Source organism: Rhea pennata, chromosome 2 (genome assembly GCF_028389875.1).
Source record: "Rhea pennata isolate bPtePen1 chromosome 2, bPtePen1.pri, whole genome shotgun sequence".
NCBI classification, from domain to species: Eukaryota; Metazoa; Chordata; class Aves; order Rheiformes; family Rheidae; genus Rhea; species Rhea pennata.
In genome coordinates, this window is record NC_084664.1 from 42384663 (window position 1) to 42410040 (window position 25378).

The following is a 25378-nucleotide window of genomic DNA, read 5'->3' on the forward strand; positions in this document are numbered from 1 at the left end:
ATATAGTTGTCCTAAAACTGCATATAAAGGCATTGATCAGCCTTGATCAAATCTCAGTGTTCTATCAGGGGCCCCAAACTGTTTTTGTTCCATAAAGACATCTACAGCATTTCTAACTGCAACAGCAGTATCAAGTAAACAAGTATTTAGTTTCCAGTAACCCCTGCTAAATGTCACTGTCCCGTACCCTTTGAGTTCAACTCAGACCAGGCAGAAGTCAGAGAAGTCTCCAGGGTGTACTTATTCATTCAGTAATCACCAAGGTGGCTTTCATATCCCCCATCCTACTGACCAACTGATTCTTTCTCCAGAAAATTACAGAACAACATGCCTTAAACTAAGCACCCAAAATCATCCTGTAACACAGCATTTCCAGACATTGCTTCATGAGTGAATTTTAGGCAGCTCATAACCCTTTTGGTTAGCATGCACTGTGGATCATTGTAGCCAAACAGTTAAAAATCCATTAAAAAATAGTTGCTGAGCTATTCCTGCTGTAAGACAGAAATAATTCCTATTGAAAATTTTTCTTCAGCTTTTCATACTGTGCACAACAGATAGGCATACAGTGATAGACATCTCATCTCCAAACAACAGGCAACAGCTCATAGCCCTTCTTCCCTGCTACCCTGTGCAAGGATACCATGTAAGTATAAAACATCAGAGGTGTCTGGCCCCACAGTCCCCAGAACTGGGCCTCTCTTACAGGCCCTCCCAACCTTTAAAATGCTACGCCTGCAAGTTAGCTCTCTGGGATACCAGCTACTTCCTAACAGTGCTCCTCCAAAACCTGAGAATGCCAATGGCCCCGTGCTCTGGGCGCAGTGCATGATGCAGTTGCTATTTCAGTGTGAGGGGCCAGACCCAGGGTAGCATGCTCCCTGGCTGCCTGGCTGGCTTATCGCTGTCTTTAATCCCTTTGAGTTACTCCTCTTTCTCACTCATCCTTTCCTTTGCACTGGGCTGCTTTCCTCTTGGACTGATTCATTGCTCTCAGATGAAAGGCCACCCAAGATACTGATCCCAGCTCAGATAGCTCTTCCTGAACTTGCCTGAGCGTAATAATTTCTTCCTCCTCGAAAGAATATGCCTAGGATGTGTCCTCAGGCTCCTCTCTGCTCTCCCTTGCCTGAGGCACTGCCTACTACAGGAGCCAGAGTTATGAAGATGCCTTGTGATGATTTCAGATGGTGCAGCAACTCCCAGTTACTCCAATCCCAGCATTATCCTTTTCTGCTTTCCAATTCTGACGAATTTCTCTTTTCTCTGAAGTCAGACATTTTGCAGCAGTCCCAATGCACTTTCCTGGTTTTCTTTTTTTATGTGGGCGCATTAAAACAAGGATTCAAAGTAAAAAATCTGCCGTCTTCTGACTGTCCAGCCTTGATAGCCATGATTCCTGCAGAGCCAGTTGTGCCTGCTGATTTGCTTTCCTCAGTTTCTCTTTCTTCTGTTCTCCTTTACATTTTCTTTCATTTCTACTCCTGTTTTTTCTTCCACAGTATCAATATTTAATCTTGAAACTTCCTTTTCCCCCCCTTCCATCACCTCAGTCATGACTGTATTCTTCTCCCCACCACCACCACCACCATGCTAAAGAGACAATTCCACTGGACCTTCTAGAGCTGCTTGAAATCCCTAGTTTTCTAGGTCTCAGACACTAAAAAAAAAAAAAAAAAAAGAGAGAGAGCTTTGTGCGAATTAACTACTTCCTCATTGTGCCGTTCCTGGCAGGGCCTATATACTAAATCACTTCTCCCACACATGTCATTAGCGCTAATGAAATCTTTGCTGTCCTGCCTTCTTAGCATGAGATCCATATGCAAGTGCGTTTCCTCAGTTCAAGTGATCTGCAGAATTGGCGCACAGCTGCTTGGGTCTCAACAGCAACCTGACTCAGGTCACAACTGGAATATATTTGGGAACTACCATTTACCAGTAAGAGCTTTATGATACCCTTAAATCCATCATTCTGCACCCTAATTCAATCATGAGCTTTAATAGGGAGCTACAGCACTTTAGGATAATGAAAAGGGCAAAGGAAAACATCCTTTTCATGTCTTCTTTAATTGTGAAAAAGTAGACACAGGTTAAAGGAAAGCTGAAATAAAGGCAAGGCTACTAAGCCATCCAGTTCCTTGCCGATCTTAAATTAGAAAAATTGCACTTCACCATCAAGTAAAAGCTCTGTTTGAGTTCTTAGGTTGTGCAGAACTGAATCCAAAAAACCATTGTCACATATCCCACCAGTAAAAACATCACTGGTAGGACATTCAGCTCACTCGCTTCCTGGAGAGGCATTTTAGGGAAAGGCTTCCCCTAAAGCCCGCTGAAGAGCTTCCTGACAGCCTCATCTCGCCCACCTCTGCCTGCTGCACAGGAGCCCGCCCTGGGGAAACACTGGGCGGAAACAAGCCCCTCGGGTCGCTCCTTATTGTCACTGCTCCTCAAATACACTCACTCACGGCAGGCAGTGGTGGCTGCAGAACCAGTGCCAGGGGCTGCCTTTGTGCGGCGGGGGACCTCGGGGTTGAGAAAGACAAAGGGCCACACGTCCGTGGTGCCTGTGAAATGCCTCTTGTCTCCCCAGTTGACTCATAGCCCTTGTAAGCCCCTGAATGGAGCCTCTTAAGGGGAACGGAGCTCCTACCATGCAGATTTCAATGCGGCCCCTCTCCTTGCTCCGCTTGGCATAAACAGGGCAGAGAAAGTGCCTTTGCCCACGGCGCTTCTGCAACGCCTTGCTTGCAGCAAAGCGTAGCCATGTGCTTATCCGTACACCGACTGGTCCCATCTTTATTTCTCAGCGATATCTCAATTGTAAGAGGCTTTTGCTAGCAATCATCATCGAGAACTTGCAAAATTATTCCTTCCCTCTTCCTTCGGACCACGTGTGCTCTGGCTGCGCTGCACTTCGTCCCTGCTCTTTCTCGGCTGCTCCCCAGTCCTCAAATCCGCTTCTTCACTCCGGCTCCAGCGCCGCAAACCCCCTTGCTGGGTCTGCCGGCAGCACCAAACCGCAAAGTCCCCGCTGCCTCGGTCTCCTAGGAGCGGACAGCCGTTTCCCCGCCGGCGCACGGACATCTCACCGAAGACGGGCAAGCCTGCCCCGGCACCTGCGATTACAACCGCTTCGCAAAAGGAGGAAGTGAAAACACACTACGCGCTCACTCATGTGCAAGAACGGTTAATGCCTTTGGCATTCGGTAATCGCACGGACACAAGCGTTACCTGCAGATCTTGGAGTTCACAGCAGTATCGTTTGTTTGCTTTTAGGAGGACTCCTAAAATGCAAAATGCTTTGTATTAAGTGTCCTAAGTGCTACTTACCTAATAAACAGGATTGCAACTTAAAAAAAATTAAAAAAAGATCTGTGTGCAGTGGGAATTTTATCACCTTTTTACACAGGAAAATAATTCTGTGAATTAAAACGTCTCTACCACTTCCTGTTCTGCTTCATTATTTATTGTTCACCCACTGCCTTTTGCTACGGCTGTTAAAGAAGATGTTCCTGAAGTGTACTTACAGTTTAAATCCTCATTGCAAAGCAGCAAAATGTACTTTATCATCTCAAAGTAATCTAATCAGAAAGGCTCATGGAAATATTTATATACATATATTTTTATGGTAATTTAGTAATTGATAAGCTTAAAGAAATAATCTTTCTCTTCTATTGCATATTATACACCAGAGACCTTGAAATACTGTATTCGATATTGTGTAAGTTTGCCATTTTATCTATTTAAAATAAATATGGAGTTGATTAACTTTACACAAAAGTTTTCTAGTGTAAGAAGAAGACTGCTACTTGTGCAGTGTATTACTACGTGGACTGACTTGTCTAAAAAAATGTAATCCTATCTGTAACCTTTTTCTCTGAATTTCTTTAAAATATTGAGAAATGTCTGCAAAAAAAAAATGACAGTAGCCACTTGAGTCCAGCTAATGTTCTGGATAAAACTGTGAGGCATAACAACTATGCTGAAGTTTTAAATAGTGGCACTGAAACTCTGGAGGCACAAGAGCAAGAGATGCAGTCAAACCCCGAGAGGAAATGAAAAAACCCATTAATTACAGAAATAAACATTGCACTCACAGGCTACACATTTCCTCCCGCAGCATCTATATATCCTGCAGCATCCCCCGTAGGTCAAAAACGTACTCTGCTAGCTGCGGCGTACGGAAGAGGTTTAGCAAAGCAGACTAAGATTCACCAGATCTGCCAGCCTCAAACAGTCCTCACTCAAGGGCAGGCTGGCGGATGGGCAGGGAAACACGTAACCCCAGGAAGTACCCAAGCGGCAGGTAAGCTGTCTTCTCGGTGCTTTCCCAGGCGTCCTCTGCCGGCTGCCAGCCCCACGGCTCTGCAGAGCGCTGCCTGCACGCGAGTCCTCCTTGACGGCTCGCTGCTCGGCCGCTCTCCGGCGTTCAGGTGCAGCAGGTGCGCAGGAAACTGCGGACACAGGGGCTGCAGCCGGCTGCACGCTGACGACAGTCAAGGGAAAAGACAGCTACAGTTCCCTTGCTCCAGAAGACAGTAATAAGGCCAGGAGAGGATCCCATCCAGGCAGAGCCAAAGAACCCAGCCAGGAGGGAGTAACCCTGGTCTTAATTATTTATACATAGCCAGAAATTCCCCAGTTTAGTCGAGCCTCTGGAAAAACAGTGTCATCTCTGGTGTATTCAAATTTAATGCAGAACCAAAAGGACTTTTCCAGAATTTGGAAACCACATGCAGTCTCTGTAGAGACAAAATTGCTAATACGTAACACTTTCCTGTATGACCTCTTCCTGCAAGGGCTGGACTACCACTGCTCTGCCCCAGCGGCACTACTTAATGCTCGCTTCACATCCTGGGCAACTGCTAGCCCTGAGAAACAACATTAGGAACATATTTGTGGGGGCTTTTTTGGTATTAAGAGATATTTTGCCTTTTTCAAAAGACGTGACATGCCCTGTCTCCTTAGGTTCTTCCTTGCATTTCCTCTTCCCATGTGTCCCGCTTCTCGCAGCAGTGAGCAAGGAGGAAGCCTGCAGTGAAGGACCAGTCATCCCCTCAAGCTCAGAAGTCCTCACTGCGCGCAGTGGTGATCTAGAGGAGATTTTCTGGCAAGGCATGAAGAAATGAAATCTTAGTACCAAGAAAAACACAGAGAAACAGGATGTTTCTTTCCTCAAGAGCCTGCCAGGCAAGTGTGTAACGACTGCACAGCAGCATGAGCTGAGACAACGTGCTCCACTTTTACCCAGGCAGCGGGGTCTGATTCGCGAAGGGCATGCTCCATCTTTTCTTAGATGATAGCAAGCCAAAGGATGCAAAAGTGGCCCTTAGGTGCAGGCTGCAGCCTGGGGCGTGCAGACCCCTGCCAGGGCCTTTTGTAAAGGCAAACAGCAACAGGCTCTGGCATGTAGCACTGAAAAAGAGAAGGGGAGAAGTCAACGGAAGCTGCTTTTGTAAATCTAACATGCCTGAACTTGTGCAAATGGGTGGATCCAAGGTCAAAATGTCACCTTACTGTCATAAATAAATACCACAAAGCGTAAAGACACTTCATCCTGTATAGCGCAGCACTGCGCCTTGACAGGGCAGGGATGACCTGCTGCCCCAAGGGATTTGGCAACAACCCGGAAGCCTACTGGCTCACCGAGCTCCATCAGGAGAGCCGAAAGAAAAAAGGCAAGCCAAAAGCCAAAAGCCAAAAAAAAAGTAGGTTGCGTATTACTCCTCCTCTCCTGGCTCTTGAATTAGTGCCTTTGTAATGTTGCCACCTCACTCTGGTCATCCTTATGTTGAGAAGGGAGGAAAAAAATCTTTTCAGATTTTCAAAAGAAAAGTATATATATTTGTATAGTCATTGTCTATCACAGAAGTCAATAATTCTCCAGAAGAGTGGTAAGCAGTAGCTCATGGTAGCAATTTCTTCCTTATTGCATGCAGCAGCCCTCATACTGCTCCACCATACATGAACATGAAGGACTGTCCCCAAAGGCCCAGGTAAAAATCTCAACACACCTGACAAGCGGCTACATTCATGCGCTGTGAATTATGCACTGTGCCTAGATCAGTGTGACTGCTCTTGATCCATAAACCTAAGCATATGAAGATTTCATTTCAATATGAAGACCTTCTATATGATAGATTTTTGCACGGAGGAATATTTCAGCGGTATCTTGTGTAAATCTTAATAGAAAGTTCAGCAGAAAAAAACGGTTAATAAGTATCATTTGGGCATCTCGGTTTAGCTCAGTTGGTTAGCGCGTGGTGCTGCTAATGCCAAGGTCGTGGGTTCAATCCCCGTATGGGCTATGCTGACAGTTGGACTAGATGATCTCCAGAGGTCCCTTCCAACCTTACCATTCTATGATTACCTCTATGATTCTATGATCGTCATTACAGTATTATCTGTATCATCAATCCTCCAAATATTTATACATGTAATTCTGTTTCTTGTGTGTATATGAGATCTCATTAATGAATCTACTGTAGTTTGCCAAACCACATTTTCTCCCAGATATTGTTTTTCCTTTGTTCATATTTGTTTTTAAAGCAGTTTGCCTGTTAAAGTGCCTTCGCTCAGTAAGGGTCTGCTTTATTTTCATAGAGTTAGTTCTTATAAATAGTCCTCCTCAGATTTGCCACTCAACTGTTGCAGCGTTGGAAAACTGAATATAAAACAGAGTATAAACCTAAATGAAATTGCCTTACAGGAATTGATTTTTATTGTCTCAGCTGATAGAAGTGCAGAATGTTAAAAGCATACTGAAAAGTAAGCTCAATTAAGTGTTAGTAATCTGAGGTATCATTAGTAACATAAGCAAAGAAACATTTTGATTCACTACACGTTATTTTCAGTTTGGCACTATTGCTCAGAGTAGCTGCAGTCTGCCAGGAGGGAGAAATCTTATAGCTGAGCAGGAGGGAGCCGAGTAGTTTTTCAGCTGCTTGTTCTTAAGTGTTGATTGCCATCCTGCTCAGGCGTGGAGGTGGGAGGGTGAGGGGAAATGGGAATGTGGTTGGATACATCCTGTGCTAATTGGGTCATTAACAAGGTGCTACCCGCAAGGTGGGTGCTGTAGGCCCCAGGTCAGCTTTCTGGGCTTAAATGTGTGTCTCCTCTTTCTGAGCTGGCTTCCTTTGAACAAGGTATTCTGGATGTGTGTTTAGGTGATGATGTTGGTGGTGATTATAAGCCTGTGAATTGGGGGGGGAGGCTGAAGGAAGGATGTCTTCTGCCACTCTGCAGGTGCTGCAACTGCTTGAGCTGAAGCAGAATTGGTGGAGAAGACCTCTTCTTATGAAGAGCCTGGAGTTGTGTATGCAGTTAAGATCACAGGTTTGGCTGTTCTGCTGCCTCTGTGTGTGCCCTGGGTTTCCTCGCACAGCTCCTGCCTGCAGCCGGTGCCTCCCTGGTGTTGCTCTTCTACTTGTTTCCATTGCAGGACTCTTCTGCAACCTTGTTGATGCTTCTGGCTGCTATTTCTTTTTTCTGCCAGGTTTCCTGTTTTCCCCCCACACTTTTATTTATTGTTTCATTCCCCCCATCCAGCTCTACTAGGAGCTGGGTTTATTGCTCACTCTCAGCTTTGCTTTGTGTTTGCCTGGGATGCAAGTTATTTAGTGTGCCAGTGCTTCTAATCCCTCATGTGGTGGAGGGGAAAGGAAAGGAAGGCTTTTATATATTATATATATATAAATATATATATAGTATTAACTTTTTTGCAAGATAATAGCTGTTTTGCCCCAGCAACTGAGGTCCTGGGAGGTGTGTGAATTGTTATATGACAAACTATAAAAGTGTAGGATGTACTTTCTGCTTCAGGTGAAAGCTGGTGGTAAATGGGAGGGATTTATATGCAGCTAAGGTACATCCCCAAAGAGTGAGATGCCTGTAAAGTAGTGCAGCTTTTTAATCTGAATTAAAAGCTAAGATTAACATCTTCAGATGATGGTGGCCTTGAATCAACTCTAGTGGTTGTGTAAATCATGTGCTGACTCAACCTTTCACGCTTAATTACTGTGAATACACTAGGGCTTTACTGTCAATCATGAAACAACTTTATTTTTTGACCTTTCATATATGTCATACTTGATTTCGTTTTGGATTCCAATAAGAAAAATAAGTGGTTTGATGTTTTGGCTCTTGTTGTGGTTGTGGGGTATACATGTTTTTGTTACTTTTTTTTGTTTTGCCTTTGGATAAGGCTAAAGAAAAAAAATGAATTCATTTGGTTAATACTAGAAAAGGCATCTTCTTGATGAACTTCTAGCATCCAGTGAAAGCTTTCAGGCCAAGCAGTGAAAGTTTTCAAAGTGAAACAAGTGATAATATAGTATTAATGAACAGTGTTGTACAATTTCAGTGGGTGATGCTGGATACTGGTACTGATGGTTGTTTACAGTGCAGAAATACCTGCATGTGATATTTCTGTCTTGGAGAAAGTGATTAATTACCATTCTCTATCTCTCCATATACCATACTATATATCCAAAGTGAGTTGGGCATTGCTCTGAAGTATTGATTGCTTGATGAAGTTTTGCTGCTTCCAAAACTCATAGGGATTAGCTGAAGTTAATTTAAAATATTAATCTTTGGGAGTTTAATAGTCCTCCTCCTAAAGTCAAAGGAAGTTTTGAGCCTTAACCAGGGGAAGAGAATGGACTGATTTTATAGATCTTGGGTTTCCAGAATAATATTAGCTAGCTCAGCTCAAACTTGGCCTTTTCACAACTGACCTCTTGAATGTTACTATTAAATGAGTTGTGGAGAGAACTATGAAGTGGCCATAATAAGCAATGAGGCCTCATTTGCCTCACACAAAAAATAGCCTCATTTGGACTATGTAGAGTGTGTTGGTCAATCCTTAGTGCAAATAAAGAGATGACCTGAGAGGTTGAGAGAGTGAACTGTCCACATCTTCCAAAAAACTTTGCATCAGAGTATGTTTTGATTTGCAACTGGCTCAGTGGGAAATCTGCTAGAGCCAAGATCTCATCTTCTGTTTCCCAGTCCCTTAGACATGACACCGATTTCCTTTTCAGAAGGCTTACTTCTGTCTGCTCAGCATGGGCACCTCCTTCACTCTATGTTAAACAATAAATTTCTTTCAGTTTAATTAAAACACTGCTGTCTGCTATGATGCCATTGAATATATCTTTAATTATAGTGCCAGTTCACAGGTCCCTAGCCCTGTAGGCACAGTGGTCAGACTGAATTCATAAATGGGGGGGAAAAAAATGATGAGAACAAATCCTTAGGGTATTTCCATCACTCATGAAATGTGTGAGAACAGAGAAAACAATGCAAAGGTGATAAATTCTGAAAAAGGAGAAAGATCAGCAATCTTGCAGAACGACGCTCTGCTCCAGCCTTTCCTTCAGTGTGACAGGAACTTCTCCATCCGTCATTGTGCCCTGAGTGCTGCGGGACAGCTCTGCTCTGGCCCCTTTATTAAAGTTTCCCCCTTCCTCTGCCCCCCCCCCTTTTTAATGCCACTCTGTACAATACCCTGGCTTTAACTATGCAAGGAATCTCTTTGCTCTTTTATCCTTCTCACAGGATTACTTGGTCTCTTGCTCTGTGCCACACAAGATACCCGCTGGTTTCCTCTCTCTCTGCTGATCGTTTGCTGTTCCTCCTGTTCTTGGAATATTGGACAGACTTGGTTGGCATGAAGCTGACGTAGCGGGGGGCCTAAGTTCGTGTCTTCTGGCGGAGCACACCACTTCCTCTGCTCACTTCCCCTCCTTTACCACACTGTCATAGGTTGTAATATATGATAATACACGTGAGGCGGCATTTCTATTTATAGGTACAGACGGCTATATATGAAGAGTGGAAAATACGTTGCTGCATAATGTATGCAGAAAAACTCATAGATGAACACTTATCCTTGTATTTAGGAATGTTTGTGTCGTGAAATACTTGTAAACTAAGCCAAAGGTATCCTGTGGGAAATCTCAGTTGTCTTCATGCTGTACGGAGTTTTTCTTGCCATTTATTTATTTATTTATTTTTATTAGATTCTGGCAACTCAATGTCTATGTTGTCTTGGAATTTCCTTAAAATTGATCTAAATATCCTCCTCTTCACAAACCTGACTTAGTCCTTGACAACCTGCCCTCAAAGAGGGGCTGCTGGAATTACCGTATGCGATAACTGCTGCAAGGAGGAGTAGCCAGCACTGCCCGCGCCTTCGCAGAAACATGGCACTCCCGTCGGGATCTCTGCTGCGAGCGGCTTGCTCGCTTCCACGCAAAGCTTGGTCTGGGGTCCTCTGGGCCCAGCCTTGGGTTAGCAAAGGCTCAAATGCATGCGGCAGCTTCGGGGTACGGGTTGACAACGCTGCTTAGCTGATCTGATGGCTTCTGGGTGTTCAGCGGGAGCAATTCCTCTCGCCTCCAGTCGGGCATTTCCATGCTGGTAAGGAGCCTTGCTGAGCTGACTCAATTTACCGAGCGTGCAGAAACCAGTTGTGTGTGGAGGGAGAAGGGTCAGGCTGGGCCCGGCATAATTCAGCCGAGCTGGGACTAATCAGCATAGCTGGAGGGAGTAGGACGGCCTCTCTTAGCAGTAATGAGCTGCCAGACTTCTGAATTTTACTCTGAACTGCTCATCTCCTTCTACCCCTTTCTTTAGCCTGTCTCTGGTGTTCCTCTGGCCTTGTGATGAGTCACTTCAGCATGCTAAATTGGTGGAAAACGGATGATTTTTTTTTTTTGGGGGGGGGGGGGGGTGTTGGGGGTGTGTGTGCCTGGCTTGCCTTCTGAAGTGGCTCAGTGTAGGGTTAGATGAGGACTAGAGCAGGCGTAGGGAAGGAGCCAGCAAATGTGCAACCAGGGGTGGGAAGGAGGGTGGGAGCAGACAGCAATTAAATTGGTTTAAGCTGTTGTTGGTTTGTGGCAACCTGAGCCAATTTTAGGGGTGGCTTAAGCACAAGTGTAAGGATATAGTTAAGTGCTCTAGCAAATGAAAGCATTTTCCTTAGTTAATTCTAAATTTGAGCACTGGAGTAGCTGGGGGTTTTTTGGGTTTTTTTTTTTTTTTTAAAACATTCATATGAAGCACTAAAATGTTATGTGTATTTATAGTCAAGGAGGCAGCTCCTTAAAGAAAGGATTGTATCCCATTATTTGCTAGTCACTCCTGCAGCTGAAGGAGCAATGCCTGTTGTTAAAAGAGGCTTCTGCTGAAAGCCTTTGATTGTCTCCCTGTTCGGAGCAGGACCAGGAAGGAGACTCCATCTTCAGAGCCGGGAAAGGAAACAGGTTTTTCTCTTACAAATGCGTATCAGTTGTATTTTATGGCAGTCACTTTGTTCAGTTTGTTGCTTTATGTGTTCCTATTTGCCCCAGAAAGGAGAAACTGTTTCCAAAGTATATCGGGTGGCTGGTGTCTGTCAGCACTCTGTAGAGCCTGGGTCACCTTCTCTGTGGTAGAGTTGCTGGGCTGCGTATGCAGGGCGATGCTCGAAAATATGGCACTTCGCCGCAGCTCTGCTTTGCTGTAATCTCTGAAGCCCCGCATCAAGGTTGCCTCTTATCTCTCCTGCCAGTGTGGATTCATCTCTGGACAGATCTGCACATGAATGGCTGCAGATCGAATAAGGGGGGGGGGGGGGGGGGATAAGAGCTTCCTTTGTGCCCGTAACTACCAGAGGTGCCATCAAGGAACATGCCAAGACCTTAATGAAATAGTGCCGGGTACATTTTCCCTCTCACTGGGGCAAGCCAAAGAGGATGGAAGCACGATGGCTTGTGTTGTTTCATCCAGGTTTCTATCCAAATAACAGCCATTCTCTGTGCTGCAAAACCAGTGGAAATGGCCTCAGCAGACTGCCAGGCCATTTTGTACAGGAATCTGCTGGCCCACAAAAGCAGCTAAACAAAATTACAAAGCACCAAAACCGAACATTAATAAAGGAAGCAGCAGTATTCAAGGCACTTCATTGAGGGCCTCATTCAAAAACAAAATCCCAAAATATCAGTGGGAAGACGTTGCTGCTTTCAGTGTGCTTTGTACCAGGCCATAGGCCTGAATGTCGCCATGTGTGATGGAAACTATGCAGATAACTTTGGAGCTGCATGCAGCAGCAATGCACAGAAAAACCTGGAGTATTTGGGCCTTTTTTTAACAGGAACACAAGCAGTCCTCTCTCTCTGCTCCCAAATATGTCATACATCTCCCCTTTCTGGTACCTTATAACTGCTCATGTTGAGCTGTAATGAAAGGCAGAAGAGAGAGACAGATAACTAGTGCAGTTGCATGAGATTTCACCCTGCAGCTTGTTATATAGCTATTCTGCACACTGTGATGGGTTGACACTGTGGGGATTTTTGGGTCTGGAGTTGCTCTTCACCCTGTCTTCCCCATGGCAGCTGCAGATAGGCTATTGATTTTCCTCCTTGTTAATTAGAAAAATTTTGAAGAAAAAAAAAAGGGGGGGCTCACTTCCTATCCATTCTTCTTAGTTCTTTAATTTACAAATAGCTTTATTTTGGGCTTTTCCTGTTTCCTGCCTCCTTTATGAGTTACCGTTCAATGACTCTGCTACTTATTTAGTAGTAATATGTGACTCAAAGTGTCTGGAGTTTTGCTTTGGGAAGCATTAAGATGGGAATTAAAGGGGAGAGAGGAGGATCCTATTTCTACCTGGGATTTGCTCTGCAGTAATTTGACTGATCTACAATAGATTCTGTTGTTCAAGGTGGGGGAAGGAAATGTGTACTATTTCAGTCTTTTTTGCTATTTACATTTGAAAATGAAAATAAGTATATCTGTCTAGGGAATATATACAACTCCCTTTACTTCAGCCTCAATCTTTAATTACCTTTGCAACCCTGCTGTGCAGCAATAAAATGCTATTATCTGCATTTCATTTCTTCTCCTTAGATAAGGAAGGCAGGCAAGCAAGGCTAAGGACTGGTGGAAGCCAGACCCTAGGCAAGAGGTTTATGATCTTGATGCAGCAGATGGAGGCTTGGTGGCAAAGCAAACTGCAGCAAATTTGCATGCTGAGTGGAGAATTTTCTACTTAGCCAGCAAAAAATGTGAGACTGAGGGGCCTGTCTTGTACTCAGCATTTCACTGCCTGAATCAAAGACACATGGAAGGGCTCCTGTCCTCTTTGGATCCAGAATTTGTGTTTATTTCATAAGGATTCCTATCCTTTATCCAGTCACCCAAATAAACAACTTAGGCTCATTGCAAAGGACCACCACACAGGTAGAGAAATGATTGAAATACAGAGCGGGGTTGCGGTGTATAAGACAGACACTGAGCAGCTTGGCATGGTGAACACTGAGTGGCAGAGTAAATTTTAATGTTTAAACAACAGCTAAACCCAATTGTGATAACAGTTAAAGTCAAAACAAAGCAAAAAAAAAAAAAAAATCCCTGAAAGTTACTTTTGATTTTTCAGCTCCTCTAGTGTTGGCAGCTGAGCAAATATGTTGTGCTTAGGGTCCTAAACACTGGCTCTTCATAGCACTTCAAGTCCACCACCTATGCTGGTGACTTCCCACTCAGCCAGTGTTGTTTTCTTTGGTATTCCCCCCCCCCCCCCCCCAGCAAAGTTTTGGGTGGTTTTTCTATTCTTCTCCAATTTCCCTTCATGTAAGGACCTTTATGGGGTGGGGGGGTTGGGGAAATTCTTCCTGTTAATGCAAATTGAGGAAGAGATTTGAATGAATTGTTTCTTTTGATGCTGCAGTAGGCTATGTATGTGCAAGGATGAAACTCCATAACCTGATGTAGTAGGGTTTTTCTACAATATGAAAGAAGAGCAGTTGTACACATTTCAGATTTGTTTGAAGTCTTTTTTTTTCTGAGGGGGTCACTTCTTTATTAAGCCATGAATCACAAAGTGTTGGGAGTAAGCAGAATGTGCACTTTGACTCTTCATGGGCAAAACATTTATCTCGTTGCTACATGCTTTCAGCAAGATTCCCTTTATTTCTAAATATCCAGTATGCTATTAAATGCAGAGCACAAAGCGGAGTGGGAATGTGTTATTTATGAGAAAGCTGTCAAGCTATTTACTGCTGTAATATTGATGAGGCTCCTCGGTCAGGTCACGTTAGAGTAGCGTGATAGGAAATGAAAACTCTCCTACAGCTCTGAAGCCACAGCGTGGGGAACTTGATTTTTAAATTGCCAAGTACCTGTCCAGAGGAAAATAAAAGGATATTGCCAGGAAGCAGGTGTTGCATGCAGTTTTCAAACTGTGTATCAGATTTGTAACTTGCTGTTGAGGTCACCAGCCTTATTAGTAGGTCATAAGGAGCTGTGTGCTTTTGATTTCCCCTTATCAAAAAGGATTTGGGTTTATTGCAGAAGTTCTGACCGTGCGGTGGTGCTCGCTGCCTTATTGCACCTACTGCGAAAGGTCAGTCAGTTCTGGCTCAGACAAATGCTTTCTAGCCAGAGTCCTCCTGACAATAAACTATAAATGTTTTGTCTATAACAAGGTGATGAGAGCTTGGTATTGCACAGTTTTCCCATGCCACTGGAAATCTTTTTGTTTCAGCCTGGCAACAATTATAAACAAAGCCCCATGGGTTTGGGACTTTCTCCTAGTGTTTTCAGGGAAATGCATTGGTCCTCTCACTGAAGAGATACAGTCCGTTACTCTGAGCTTCTAAGAAAAAGTGGCTGGGGAGTTAAAATGGAAATCTCCCTACACCACTAAGAGAAGTATGTTCCCCCAGGGAGTGATGCTGTGGGGTGGGTGCCCCTGTTGAAGGGTGCTGAGGGGAGCTGTGGAAATAGGGACGCTCTGGTGCTCCCTTTGGAGAGGAGAGCTTGGAGCTCCACGAAGAGGATTTAGTCATAACCCTCGGCATTTCTGGCTGACCGACTTTTCATTAATTTTACTTGGCAGGGACGGGGAGGAGAAATCTTCTGTTCCAAGATTGTGAGTTTGCTTGTATATCCAAAATGGAAGACTGCAAATAGAGACTCATTAACTGACCTAGCACTGGAGCTTTGTTGAACACTGTCACCAGAGCATCCAGTAGCTCCATCGTCTAATAAATAGATATTTGAATTGTGTGAGAATGAGAAAGCCCAGCTGTTGAGATCCTGGAGCCTTCTTTCCCAGCACAAAGTGATTACACTGGACTGTTTTAAAAGAAGTCTCCAAGAGGTTTGTGGAGAGAGTGGAAAGTATACAAAATTACCACCAGAGGAGATGGCGTAGTGGAATCAGAGTGCCATAATGATGATTTCATTGTGCAACAGGTTTAAAATACTATAACAAAGCTATTACTATGTGAGGGTGTGCAAGGGTAAATGCTTTGCTAACACTGAAAGGCTGCACACATGAAATTCTGACTATTCCAAAGAGATGAGCAAATCTGGGCATTGATCTTGTATGTGGAGAAGAGCTGAAGAACTGTTATACTGGAACCTGTTCCCTGTGAATGGGATGTAGTAGACCAGCATGAGAGAATCCTCTGCATAACTCTTTGAGAAGGGTGTAATGACATAGCAAGAAAAACTGCCTCTGAGGGCTACCCAGAACCTAATCTATCACTCTGTTGTGAAGTGGGGAGCGAAGATATGCAATGTTACAACAGACCTGAGAGACCCCAAACAAACAGCTAACTATAGGGCTCTTTATACAAAACAAAAGGAAGAGACTAAGCACCCTGAGATCTCTTCGCATGTGGAAAGTGTGTAACGATAGTAAGAGAAGCAAAGGCTCCTTATCTGTCCCTAAACTTGATAGGCACTTCTGTTTTTTGACCTGAAAGTTTCTGGTATCCCTGCAGATCTGTTGAAACCGGCACACTGTGCAGTCATGAAAACAACTTTGTGAGGAGGGAAGCAAGCTTGATGGTCACTGATGATAGAAGATCTTGGAAACATCAAACAGAGCTCACAGTAACTTCAGGCCAGTAAATGCAGACTGAAATTCTTTTCCTTCTTCCATTTGCCCCATGCTCGTTGCCCTAACCTGTGGCCTACAAGGGGAGGGGAAGATTTAATGCTTCCTTCTGCTTACTTTCAACCCTATGAATATTGAGGTTTTTGCTGCACACTAGTAGGCTATCAAGAGAGGGCTTCACTATCCTTGCTCCTATCCATCCCTTAATACTTAATGGGCATTTCTAGGAGGTATGGCTTTGAGTCCTTTCTGAGTTAGAAGGGAGTTGAGCCCAAGTCTCCCTACATCTTCAATCAGTGCCTTAAATAAAAGGCTACCATCTGAAAGGTTCAAAGAATGCATGTATGTTCTTTAGGAGATAATCTGGGGCTGTGAATCTCCAACAATCAGAAGTGAACCTTCCTGCATACCTTCTCCAGTATTAAAGTCTGGGAGCAGAGAAGGAGTCTGGAGACATGTCTGTTATTTTCTATTGAATCATTCTGGCAGCTCTGTGCTGTACTAACATGAGCCTCAGGAGGGCTGGGTTTTTTGAGGGTACTTCAGATCACATTTTTGAAGTGTGGTCTTGAACTGTATATTTGCAGTTACAGACTGCTGCTGAAAGAGGTGCCCCTCAACCGTGGTTTCTGATTCATCTCTCTCTGCCTCAGATATAGCTGTTGTACAGCTATAGGCGAACTGGCACAACTTGTTAACCTGATGACAAGGGACTTATGGGGTGTGGGTGGAAAGGGCAGATGGGTTAGTTTTCTGAGAGATTAAACAGAGTGGACTTGACACTGAACAGTGTTGGTTGCAGGATCACAAAATCCAAAATAAAAGAAATGGTGAGGGCATGTCATTGAAGACAAACAAGGTTAGAGAGGAATTTGGGACTGACCCTTCCAGCAGTAGCCTATGGTTATGTTGGATTAGAAGCAGCATCAAATACCACCCTTAGCAGTACACTTTACCTCTAGTTTCAGGCAATTCCAAAGACGCATCATAAAGTACTGTACCTAGAAGCACAGTCTGATCATTGCCATGTAGTGTCTGACCCCGTGAACCACAAATTATCCCATGCATGATGAAAAGTGCCTTCAATTCATCTTGAAAGTAGTGAAGTATTTTCAAGATCTGGCCTTGATAAACTGGAAGATTTTTGCTGCATCTTAAGTGCATGAATTCAATGAACAGGATGTTGGTGAGCATATTTTATATATTTCCAACAATTCCTTCTGTGTGCTTGTGGAGAACGATTATTTTCCTCTGTCTACTTAAATTTCATTTCTCTTTCTGTTTCTAGCTTCAACAAAATGATACAAATTTTTCTTACCCTTCACACTTTTTTCAAAAGGTAGAAAATAAATTCTCCTGTTCTTCATAAATGCTTTGATTCTCTCCTCCTTCCAGCTCATTCAGTTCTGAGTGGAATGGCATATGTTGTCAGATACATAGCAAAAGAAGTACATAACCCAGAACCTAATAAAATAACAAATCTAGTGTGCTCTCCTGGTCTGCAATCCTTCAACAAGCTCCCTTCATTAAACATAAAGCCATGTGCTTCCTAAAACAGATCACATCCCTGGTTCCACAATGTGGAATGCGTTGCTCTCACTGTATTTCATGCGGCTTTCTAATTTATAGCAACATAGCTTTTATTCTTACAAGGATTCTTAAAGTACTAAATATATATATATATATATATATATCTTTCAGAGACCTGTAAACTACATAAAAAGAGGTATTTCACCACTCCCACTGCTGTGTCTGGAGGCGAGCAGCACTACTTGCATCTAACCTTGTTCACCTCATCTTTATTCCTGGTACAGGAATTCCTGCAACAACTCAGATAGGCTTAACTTCTTCAGGCATTTTGGCTGTCCAGGTGAAACCCCCAAGTAAGTCAGTTGGCTCCAATGGAGTTGTTCTGCATTTACACTGGGGTACCCCAGAGCAAGTTTTAACCACAGACTCGCTGTAAGCATCCATTGCCTGCACCGTGTTTCTGTGGCATGAGTGGTGATGGAGCACCCAGGAGCACTGACAAGTCACAGAAATGCCCTGTTTGTATTCTGTCAGCTCTTCTATGTTCTGGTATTTCTGTTTCACTACTGTTCTAAAGGAAAGGCTAACAAAGTCAGCCTCTAGCTGGTATTTGCTTGGGCTACCTAACAGCACTGGTGAGTAGAGGACTCTGATGAAGGTTCTCCATATTTGATTAAGGAATGAAGTGTCACTGGGAGGGAGAGAAAGCTGAATGTCTTTGCAGAAAGATTTCATACCTTGCCATGTTGCATCTTGACATTTTTAACAATAAAAACCCAGCTCTTTAGAGTGTGGTGGGCTATACCTACTGAAATTGCTGTTTTCATTTTAAGGTGAAAACACCATATAAATCCACACATGTAATTTGAGAGGAGGGGGGAATGGAAGGTAAAATGTGTTCCACTTCATTAGAAATACTGCTTTTCATTTACAAGCACGTGAGAACAGTTTTTCATTCGCTGAACTGTATCTGTTTTTCTGTGCACAACTGTTAAATATATCTCAGTGGGCCAAAATTTCTGCTGAATTAAATAATCATAGTTACATTGATTTAAATGATGTCTTGCTCTTACACAAATAGAACATTTGCCCTGCTATTATAAAATCGCTGAAGTGTTTATTAATCTATTAAATTTTTGAGTTTTTTTAAAAAGCCTGTAACCCTCTTAGTTTATAACTAACTACAAAGCTGAAAAGTTAAAGGTGATTCAGAGAATCAGTCTGCATAACTGCTGACAGTAATTTTACTGAAGTCAGTGCTATTACCTCAGACTTTCAGTACTGTATCTGGCATCCAAATTTGTTTCAGTAAGTCTAAATTTCTTTTATCTAGACTTAGTTTCACCTCAGTGACACATCTTCACCTTGCAGCTTGGCTTTCCTGAAATACTTTGGGTTGAGAACAGTGTAATTTTAGTTTCCATTTAAAATGAATTAAAGATCCAGTTATGCTAATTTAATTTTAAAAGCTTTATCTCCAATCTTCTGGGAGAAAGGTTACTGCACAAAGCTTACAACAGACTTAAAGCAGGAGTCCTTTGGCTTTGAAATGCATCCCAAAGTGACACCCACCCCTGTCCCCTGGCATGCAGCTGGCAGGCTGAGCTCAGAGATTTTGGGCAGTTTGGGGGTTTGACCAGTGGCCTGACCAGGAGGAGCTCTAAGCTGCTGCCAAGCTTTGGCTGGGGACTGGCGTTCACCAGACAAACAGCCAGTTTTGACTCATGTCTGTGGAGGGCAAGGGGTGGATGGGAGATATGTTCCGATGTAATTCAGCAGCCCACAGAGTTTTAGTCACATTTAGGCAATTGCAGGGCTTTTCAGCTTGGCTGTGAAGAGGTTAAATCTCAGTCCTGCCCTTATGAGGATTTAAGAAGCTTCATAGAGAAGAAGAAATTACTTTGGAACAGGGTGGAGCTGAAATCAGGAAGAGCATGTTCAATCACAAGTTTATATTATTTAGGCTTTAGAAATTATCCACTGCAAATATTAGGCCAAGCCAGCAAAGAGAAGGGGCATGCTGAAATAATGTTAGCAGATAACACATGCTGTCTGTGACCAGCAAGGCTAACCACCCTTCCACTCATTTCTGTCTCACATGGGGAAAACTTTCTTGCACTGATCCAGAGCTCAGCAACTGGTTGTGAAAGCAGCTCCCCAACTTTCCTTGAGTCCCCCCCCCAACACACCTTCCTCATATCTAGCCTTTGCCTAATATTACATGAAAGCTGCTCAAATAGTAGTGGAGTTGCTTCTCACTTGCTCTAGCAGAGTATGGAAAAATACAGGTCACAGAAGACAAATGGAATTAAGTGTGTGTTATCATGGAAGCTATACAACTATCTCTATGCTGCTACTGAAGTAAGAAAAAGGGTGATGAATAGGCCCAGCTGCTGGTTTGCATACCAGGGAACTGCTGGCCCCTTGCAGGGTCCCAGAGGAGTCAGCAGAGACCTCTTTGGGCAGAGTGTGCAGATGAGATTGCTAAATTAGAGCTATAGCATGAAACCTGGAGCGGGAATAAAACTTCTCAGGGTTCAGGTGTCTTCTGTACTTGGCCCAGGAGAGAGAGGGTGAGGGGAGCAAAGTCCTCACTGTGCCAGGAGTAAGAATGAGTTAAAGTAACATTTGCTCTCAGTGTCTGTGGAAAACCCTCCCTGAACTTTTGCTCACTGTGATCTCAGTAATCATAAAAGGGCTCAAGTTTTCTCATGTGGCATTTGGTGTCCCCATAGCACGCTTGCCAGGAAAGTACTCGTCGGCTTTTGGACGTGAGCTGTAAGCCAGACTCAGCTGCTCAGGGCAGCTCACGCTCGTGGCTATCTGCAGCAGCTCATTAAATGCCTCCTAACAAGTTAAGCTGCATACGAATAGAGAAGGCGATTTTAAGTGATGTACCAGCTAGGATACTGATAGCATGTTTCCTGCCCCCCTCCGTGCCAGGATGTTAACAAGCCAGTGATCAGCAAGCACATCAGGGAAATGAGCTTACAGAAAGGACTGGAAAAATGAGTTGTGGGCTTGCTCTGTTCACAGAACTCTTCCCTTGTAACTATATGTGTTAGAAGAGTGGAAAAAAAAAGGCAGCAAGAGTTGGCAAATGTGTTCTTGCTGAGAACATTGCACTGAAAATACTTCTTAAAAACAGGCTGTCTCTTACCCTTCTCTCTTTGGATGTTGATTGGGGTAAATTTTGGAGTTGGGTTTTTTTAATAATACAAACATAAGTTAGAAGATGTTGAAGTAAGCTGAAGACTTTAAAATGGGAAGTCCCTTCTCTTGACTTTTCTTTTTCCTTCTTAATTCTGTTAATTTTTTTAAAGAGACTTGAAAGAGGGGAAAAAAAAAATCTTTGTACAGACCTGTAACTCTCAGGCAGAAAAGGTTTAGCATCCTCTTTAAAAGACTGACATCACTTCAGTACATTGTTTTGTTTACACTAGCCTACTTTGGCCTCTGTTACGATAGCTAACCCCTTGTTGTAGTAACATGCCCCAAGACTCTACGGTTTAAGACAATGTGCTAGCGTTTGAACAAGAGGGGTCTTGGGAGCACCTTCTGCTGAATATTGATCACTAAATGCTCTACGCTGAGGTAAAAATCTATCCTCCTGGGGGTACAGGAAGGTTTGGGGTGGACACAGTATAAATATCTTAGGAAAAGATTCCCCTCCTTTTGAAAGGAAAAGGAAATGAGGAGTTTGCAGTAAGCAAGGAGTGTTCTGGGGAGAATAGGAAGCTTTACAGGACAAGTTCTACCTCATCAGTCTAGTATCAATACCACTGAGGCTGCTGCCTCAGGGAACATCCCCACTCTATCCTTGACAAAGCTGTTTAATGTACCTAGTATTCTGTTTAGCTGACTGAAGACTGAGGGGTAGGATTTGATTTTCATACATTGGTTCTTTGGTGGGCTGTAGCTTTGCTTGGATCTGGAGATGGCATAGAATCATGCCCCCAGCACAGTTTTAGCGAGGGAGACATAAGTTGCTTGAGATCTTCTATGACTTGTATTATTTACATTACTAAAGGTGTTGTTAAGCATTATTCCCGTTGTTCACTCAAAATCTCTGCCTAATGCAGATGGCCACCAACACTCTGTAAATACTGGCCTGTGCACAGCTGAAACTTAAGGCAGCATAGAAAAGCGAATATTCAAGATGCCTCATGTAAATCTGGACTTCCTCAGAAACGATTGAAATCAGAGGCTGAAGCTGAAGAAGAAAGAAGTCATTTGAATTACCTGAAAGAGCTGGTTCTCCTTGCTCTTATTCTTTCTTTAGCCCTGCTGAAGTCAGTGTCACGTTGTAACAGCCAGAGCTTGAGAATGAGCGTGGCTCTGCTTTGTTCAAGATTAAAAGGATTAAGCAGTTTGGACAAGCCAAAGTGGGACACCAGAAGTCCAGAAGATGAGGAGCAGATTCAGCACAAAGTGAGTCAAGTTCCTTCATAATTTTGCTGACTCAAGACAGTAAGGGATTCAGGCATATGGGAGCTTTCATTTTCTTGCATTTCTTTTGGAATTAACTAATTCCAAAAGAAACAAATTCATTTTGGAATGATCAAATCAGTATTTAACCACTTTTTCCACTCCTGGTGCTGATGGGCTTTTGGCTTCTTGGGTATTAGGGTTTTTTGATATTTGTTGTTGATGGTTTGGGGTGTTTTTCTTTTTTTACATTTGTGCACAAACAAGCTAACCACTAAAGCAAACTCCAGCACAGCATGCCCGGAAGTGGTTTGAATATGCTGAAGATCAAAGGGAGATGCTGCCCAGTGTGTTTGATGTACACTTGTTTTAAATTCAAGGTTAAAGAAACAGTGAAAGCAAGGATGTACAGAGTGGCCCCTATTGAGAATACATCTGGGAGGTGAAGGGAGACATTTCTCCCTAGAACCCAATAAAACTATGCACATATGCTTCTCCCTGTTGTTAATCCCTTTTGCTGATGGGATGTGGAGGAGATTTTATGCAGTGGTGCAAAATGGAAATCTATTGCAGGAGGAAAGAGTGCTGCAATCCCAGAGGGACTCTTATGTTCAAAACAAAATACAACAATGGAGTTAATTAGCATTGCATGGTTCACAAAATCCCCTCGAGGGGATCTTTCTCTGTTCTAAATCATCACTTCTATGTGAGATGGAAAAGCTCCCACTGAGCAGGCCCCTTCCACAAACTTTTAATAGATATTACCACGGTTTTTCATCATTTGCCATTGGCTTTGAGAAAGGTAACAGCTGAGCCAGGGCTATTCAGCTGCATTAACCAGCTGCATGTTAATACAGAAATACTCTCCTGCTCCTCCCTTCTGCCTCCACCCCCCCCCCCCACACACACACACACTGGCCAACAAATTAACTCTTTCCTGTCATACTTTCTTCTGCTGCTGTGACAAAAGATACACAAGCATAACCATGATCAGTAGTTTTTCATAGTAGTGGTGCTTAACAAAGCTAGACAATTAAGCAAGAGAGGACCTCGATGTGGTTATTTAAATGAAACTGATGTATAGATGAAGATCCCCAAATAAGATCAAGGACCAAAACTGTACTCACCCAGTCGAAGGGGCAGTGCCTACTCCAAAGGCCTTACCACTGAAGAACACCAGGAAGGAAGGCAGGAGGCCAAGAGGAAGCAACTTGCCCAACAAACCCCACAGAAATCAAACCCACATCTCAAGACTCCCACACCTGCTATAACTCTCAGAGCCTGTTGGCACAAGAGTTTCAGCAAGCCTGGCTATACTCTCACTAAAATACCCTGCACCCACACAATGTAATTTCTTGTGCATATTAACCAGGGAGACAATCTGTGCTCTGCTCACTAATAGCATATAGTCAATGAGGATTAGCACTTCTCTGCTGGTTTGATTGGCCCCCAGTTGCCCTCCCACTCTGTTTTGTTTCATGCCAAAACTGATCAGTACCTACACATCCTCCACCAATTTGCAATCATGTTGGCCAGATGGCCAAGCCTCTGTGCGAGTGTGGGCTTGCTGTCAGGTTCAATTCTCGTAACTACAAACTACTGGAATTGGCAGCAATGCTCTGCTGTGAATATACCTGCGCTGCAGCACTGGCCCCAACCTGCTGCACCTCTCTGTTGCTGATCCTGGATCTCCTTGTCTCCTGAGGAAAGTAAAGAGTCAGGAAGCCCTGAAGAGATATTGCAATATGGCAATCATTGCAGAAAGCCACAGCTGAAGAAATGTTCGAGTAGGAACATATTAGGACACCTTGTGGCTCTCAGTTTTGAGGGGAAAGTGCTTTGTAAAGGATCAAGTCAGGCTCTGGCAGTGTTTGTACTACCTGCCAAGATCTGATGAGGAAGGGAGGATTTTGTCATGGCTCACCCCTGTTAAACTATGTTTTATTATGATGGCTCCAAGTCAGTTGAGACTGGTAAAGACCGTGGGGCTGACAGGATCTCTGACAGGGAAGAGATCTTGCAGGTGAGCAGATCTAAGTGTAGGCTCCCTCTAAGCCAGGGCAGAGCTAGGGGGTAGTCCTCTTCCTCTTTCCATTTCAACACTGGATGTTTTTTACTGCTGTCTAACTTAGCTTAATGTATTTTTTAATATTCTCCCTTCATCAGACCAGCATCCCAGGGAGTGAGGCCTCAACTTTCCATGGTTGCTAGGCCTCAAGAGCAACCCTGCTTGGAAGCAAGGATCCCTTCACAACCCAAGAGGGAAAGCCACACTGAGAAGGCAGGATGTTCGGTGGCACAAGCATGCAGGCTGCCGGTCTGAGGCAAAAGACGTCAGTACGAAGTAACTGTCCTTCCTTGCATTTTATTAGCATTTGAATTTAAATGGTGGTGAAGGGAAGTGATCAGTTCTAAAATAAGCTATAATCTAACACAAACCATCTTCCTCTAGCTGTGGCTAAACACAGCCCTCTCCCCGCCCCTCCTTCCTGAGTCTCACCTGGCACACCACAGCGGCACACCACTATCTTCCCCTTTCACACGCGAAAGCTGGCAGCCAACCCAGGGCAAGAGGAAATGGTTAAGCACATCACTGATCTGAAAGTTTTTGAGCCCAGCCACTCCTGCCTTCACCTGCTTTTCTTCATTTGCTTCCTTTTTGCCCATTATGCTAATCCCCCTACTTCTCCCATTGCACTCAGTGGCAACTTTAAACTTCACGTTTTTTGTCAATCACGGCCTTACCGCCCTTGGCACACCTGATTGAAAAGTACCACCATCTAGTGGTGACATAGCTCTTGACTGCTGGGTGCCATTTACGTTTTTTGGTCTACTGTGGCCAATATACTGTTGTGAGATAACAACCTTGTAGCACTCGTAGCATAGCACTGATGACATAATGTTTTATGACTTTGTGGACATACTCATAGCTCTTTATAGTATGTCCACAAGCATTTTATTATAGCACGTGAGGAGAGGTTTCACAGGACTCTATCTAGGCATTCTCTGGCCCAGCGCCTAGTCATTTGAACAGTAAACTCCTTTTAGGACTCATGTGAATGTGCATAGAGATAGCAAGACGAGAGACAGAGGATATAATTAACCACTAAAATTTCTCACAATCATTGCAAAATGCCAGCAGATTTTGTTCATCTCTACCGAGAATGTAAGTGGAATTTAAACACAAACCGGTCTCTGTTCTTGCTCTAGCAGCCTTATTCTCAGAAGTTGCAGGCAGAGGCGGTTTCCTCAGTCTCTGTGTGTGCCCTTTTCTTCTTAAGTCTTCTCTGGGAATTAGCTGTTTTTGATGCTGCTGATGCTGTCCTAGTGTAGACCAGCAAAGCCATCTGAAAATGAGATGTGTTGTAGAAATTAAGCTGAATTTCAAGGAGGGATGTGTGAAATTGGCTAAAATCTTAAGGAACTGACTGCATAGAAAAGACTTGCTGAGTCACTTACATGGAAAATACGTGTTGTGTGGTAGGGTGTAATTGTAATGTACTGCAGTTATTCTACAATAACTCTGTATGC

General features: G+C 43.6%; 1 protein-coding gene across 1 annotated transcript in view; it reads left to right on the forward strand.

Moving 5' to 3' along the window:
• The first annotated feature begins 5593 nt into the window (after nucleotides 1–5593).
• LOC134135933 (uncharacterized) overlaps nucleotides 5594–25378 on the forward strand; it is a 29564-nt gene continuing 9779 nt past the window's right edge. The window contains exons 1-4 of the mRNA XM_062567620.1: nucleotides 5594–5708; nucleotides 14317–14386; nucleotides 15774–15885; nucleotides 21608–21850. Of these exons, the coding sequence (XP_062423604.1) occupies nucleotides 5594–5708; nucleotides 14317–14386; nucleotides 15774–15885; nucleotides 21608–21850 (540 nt within the window). The remainder of the gene's footprint in view (nucleotides 5709–14316; nucleotides 14387–15773; nucleotides 15886–21607; nucleotides 21851–25378) is intronic.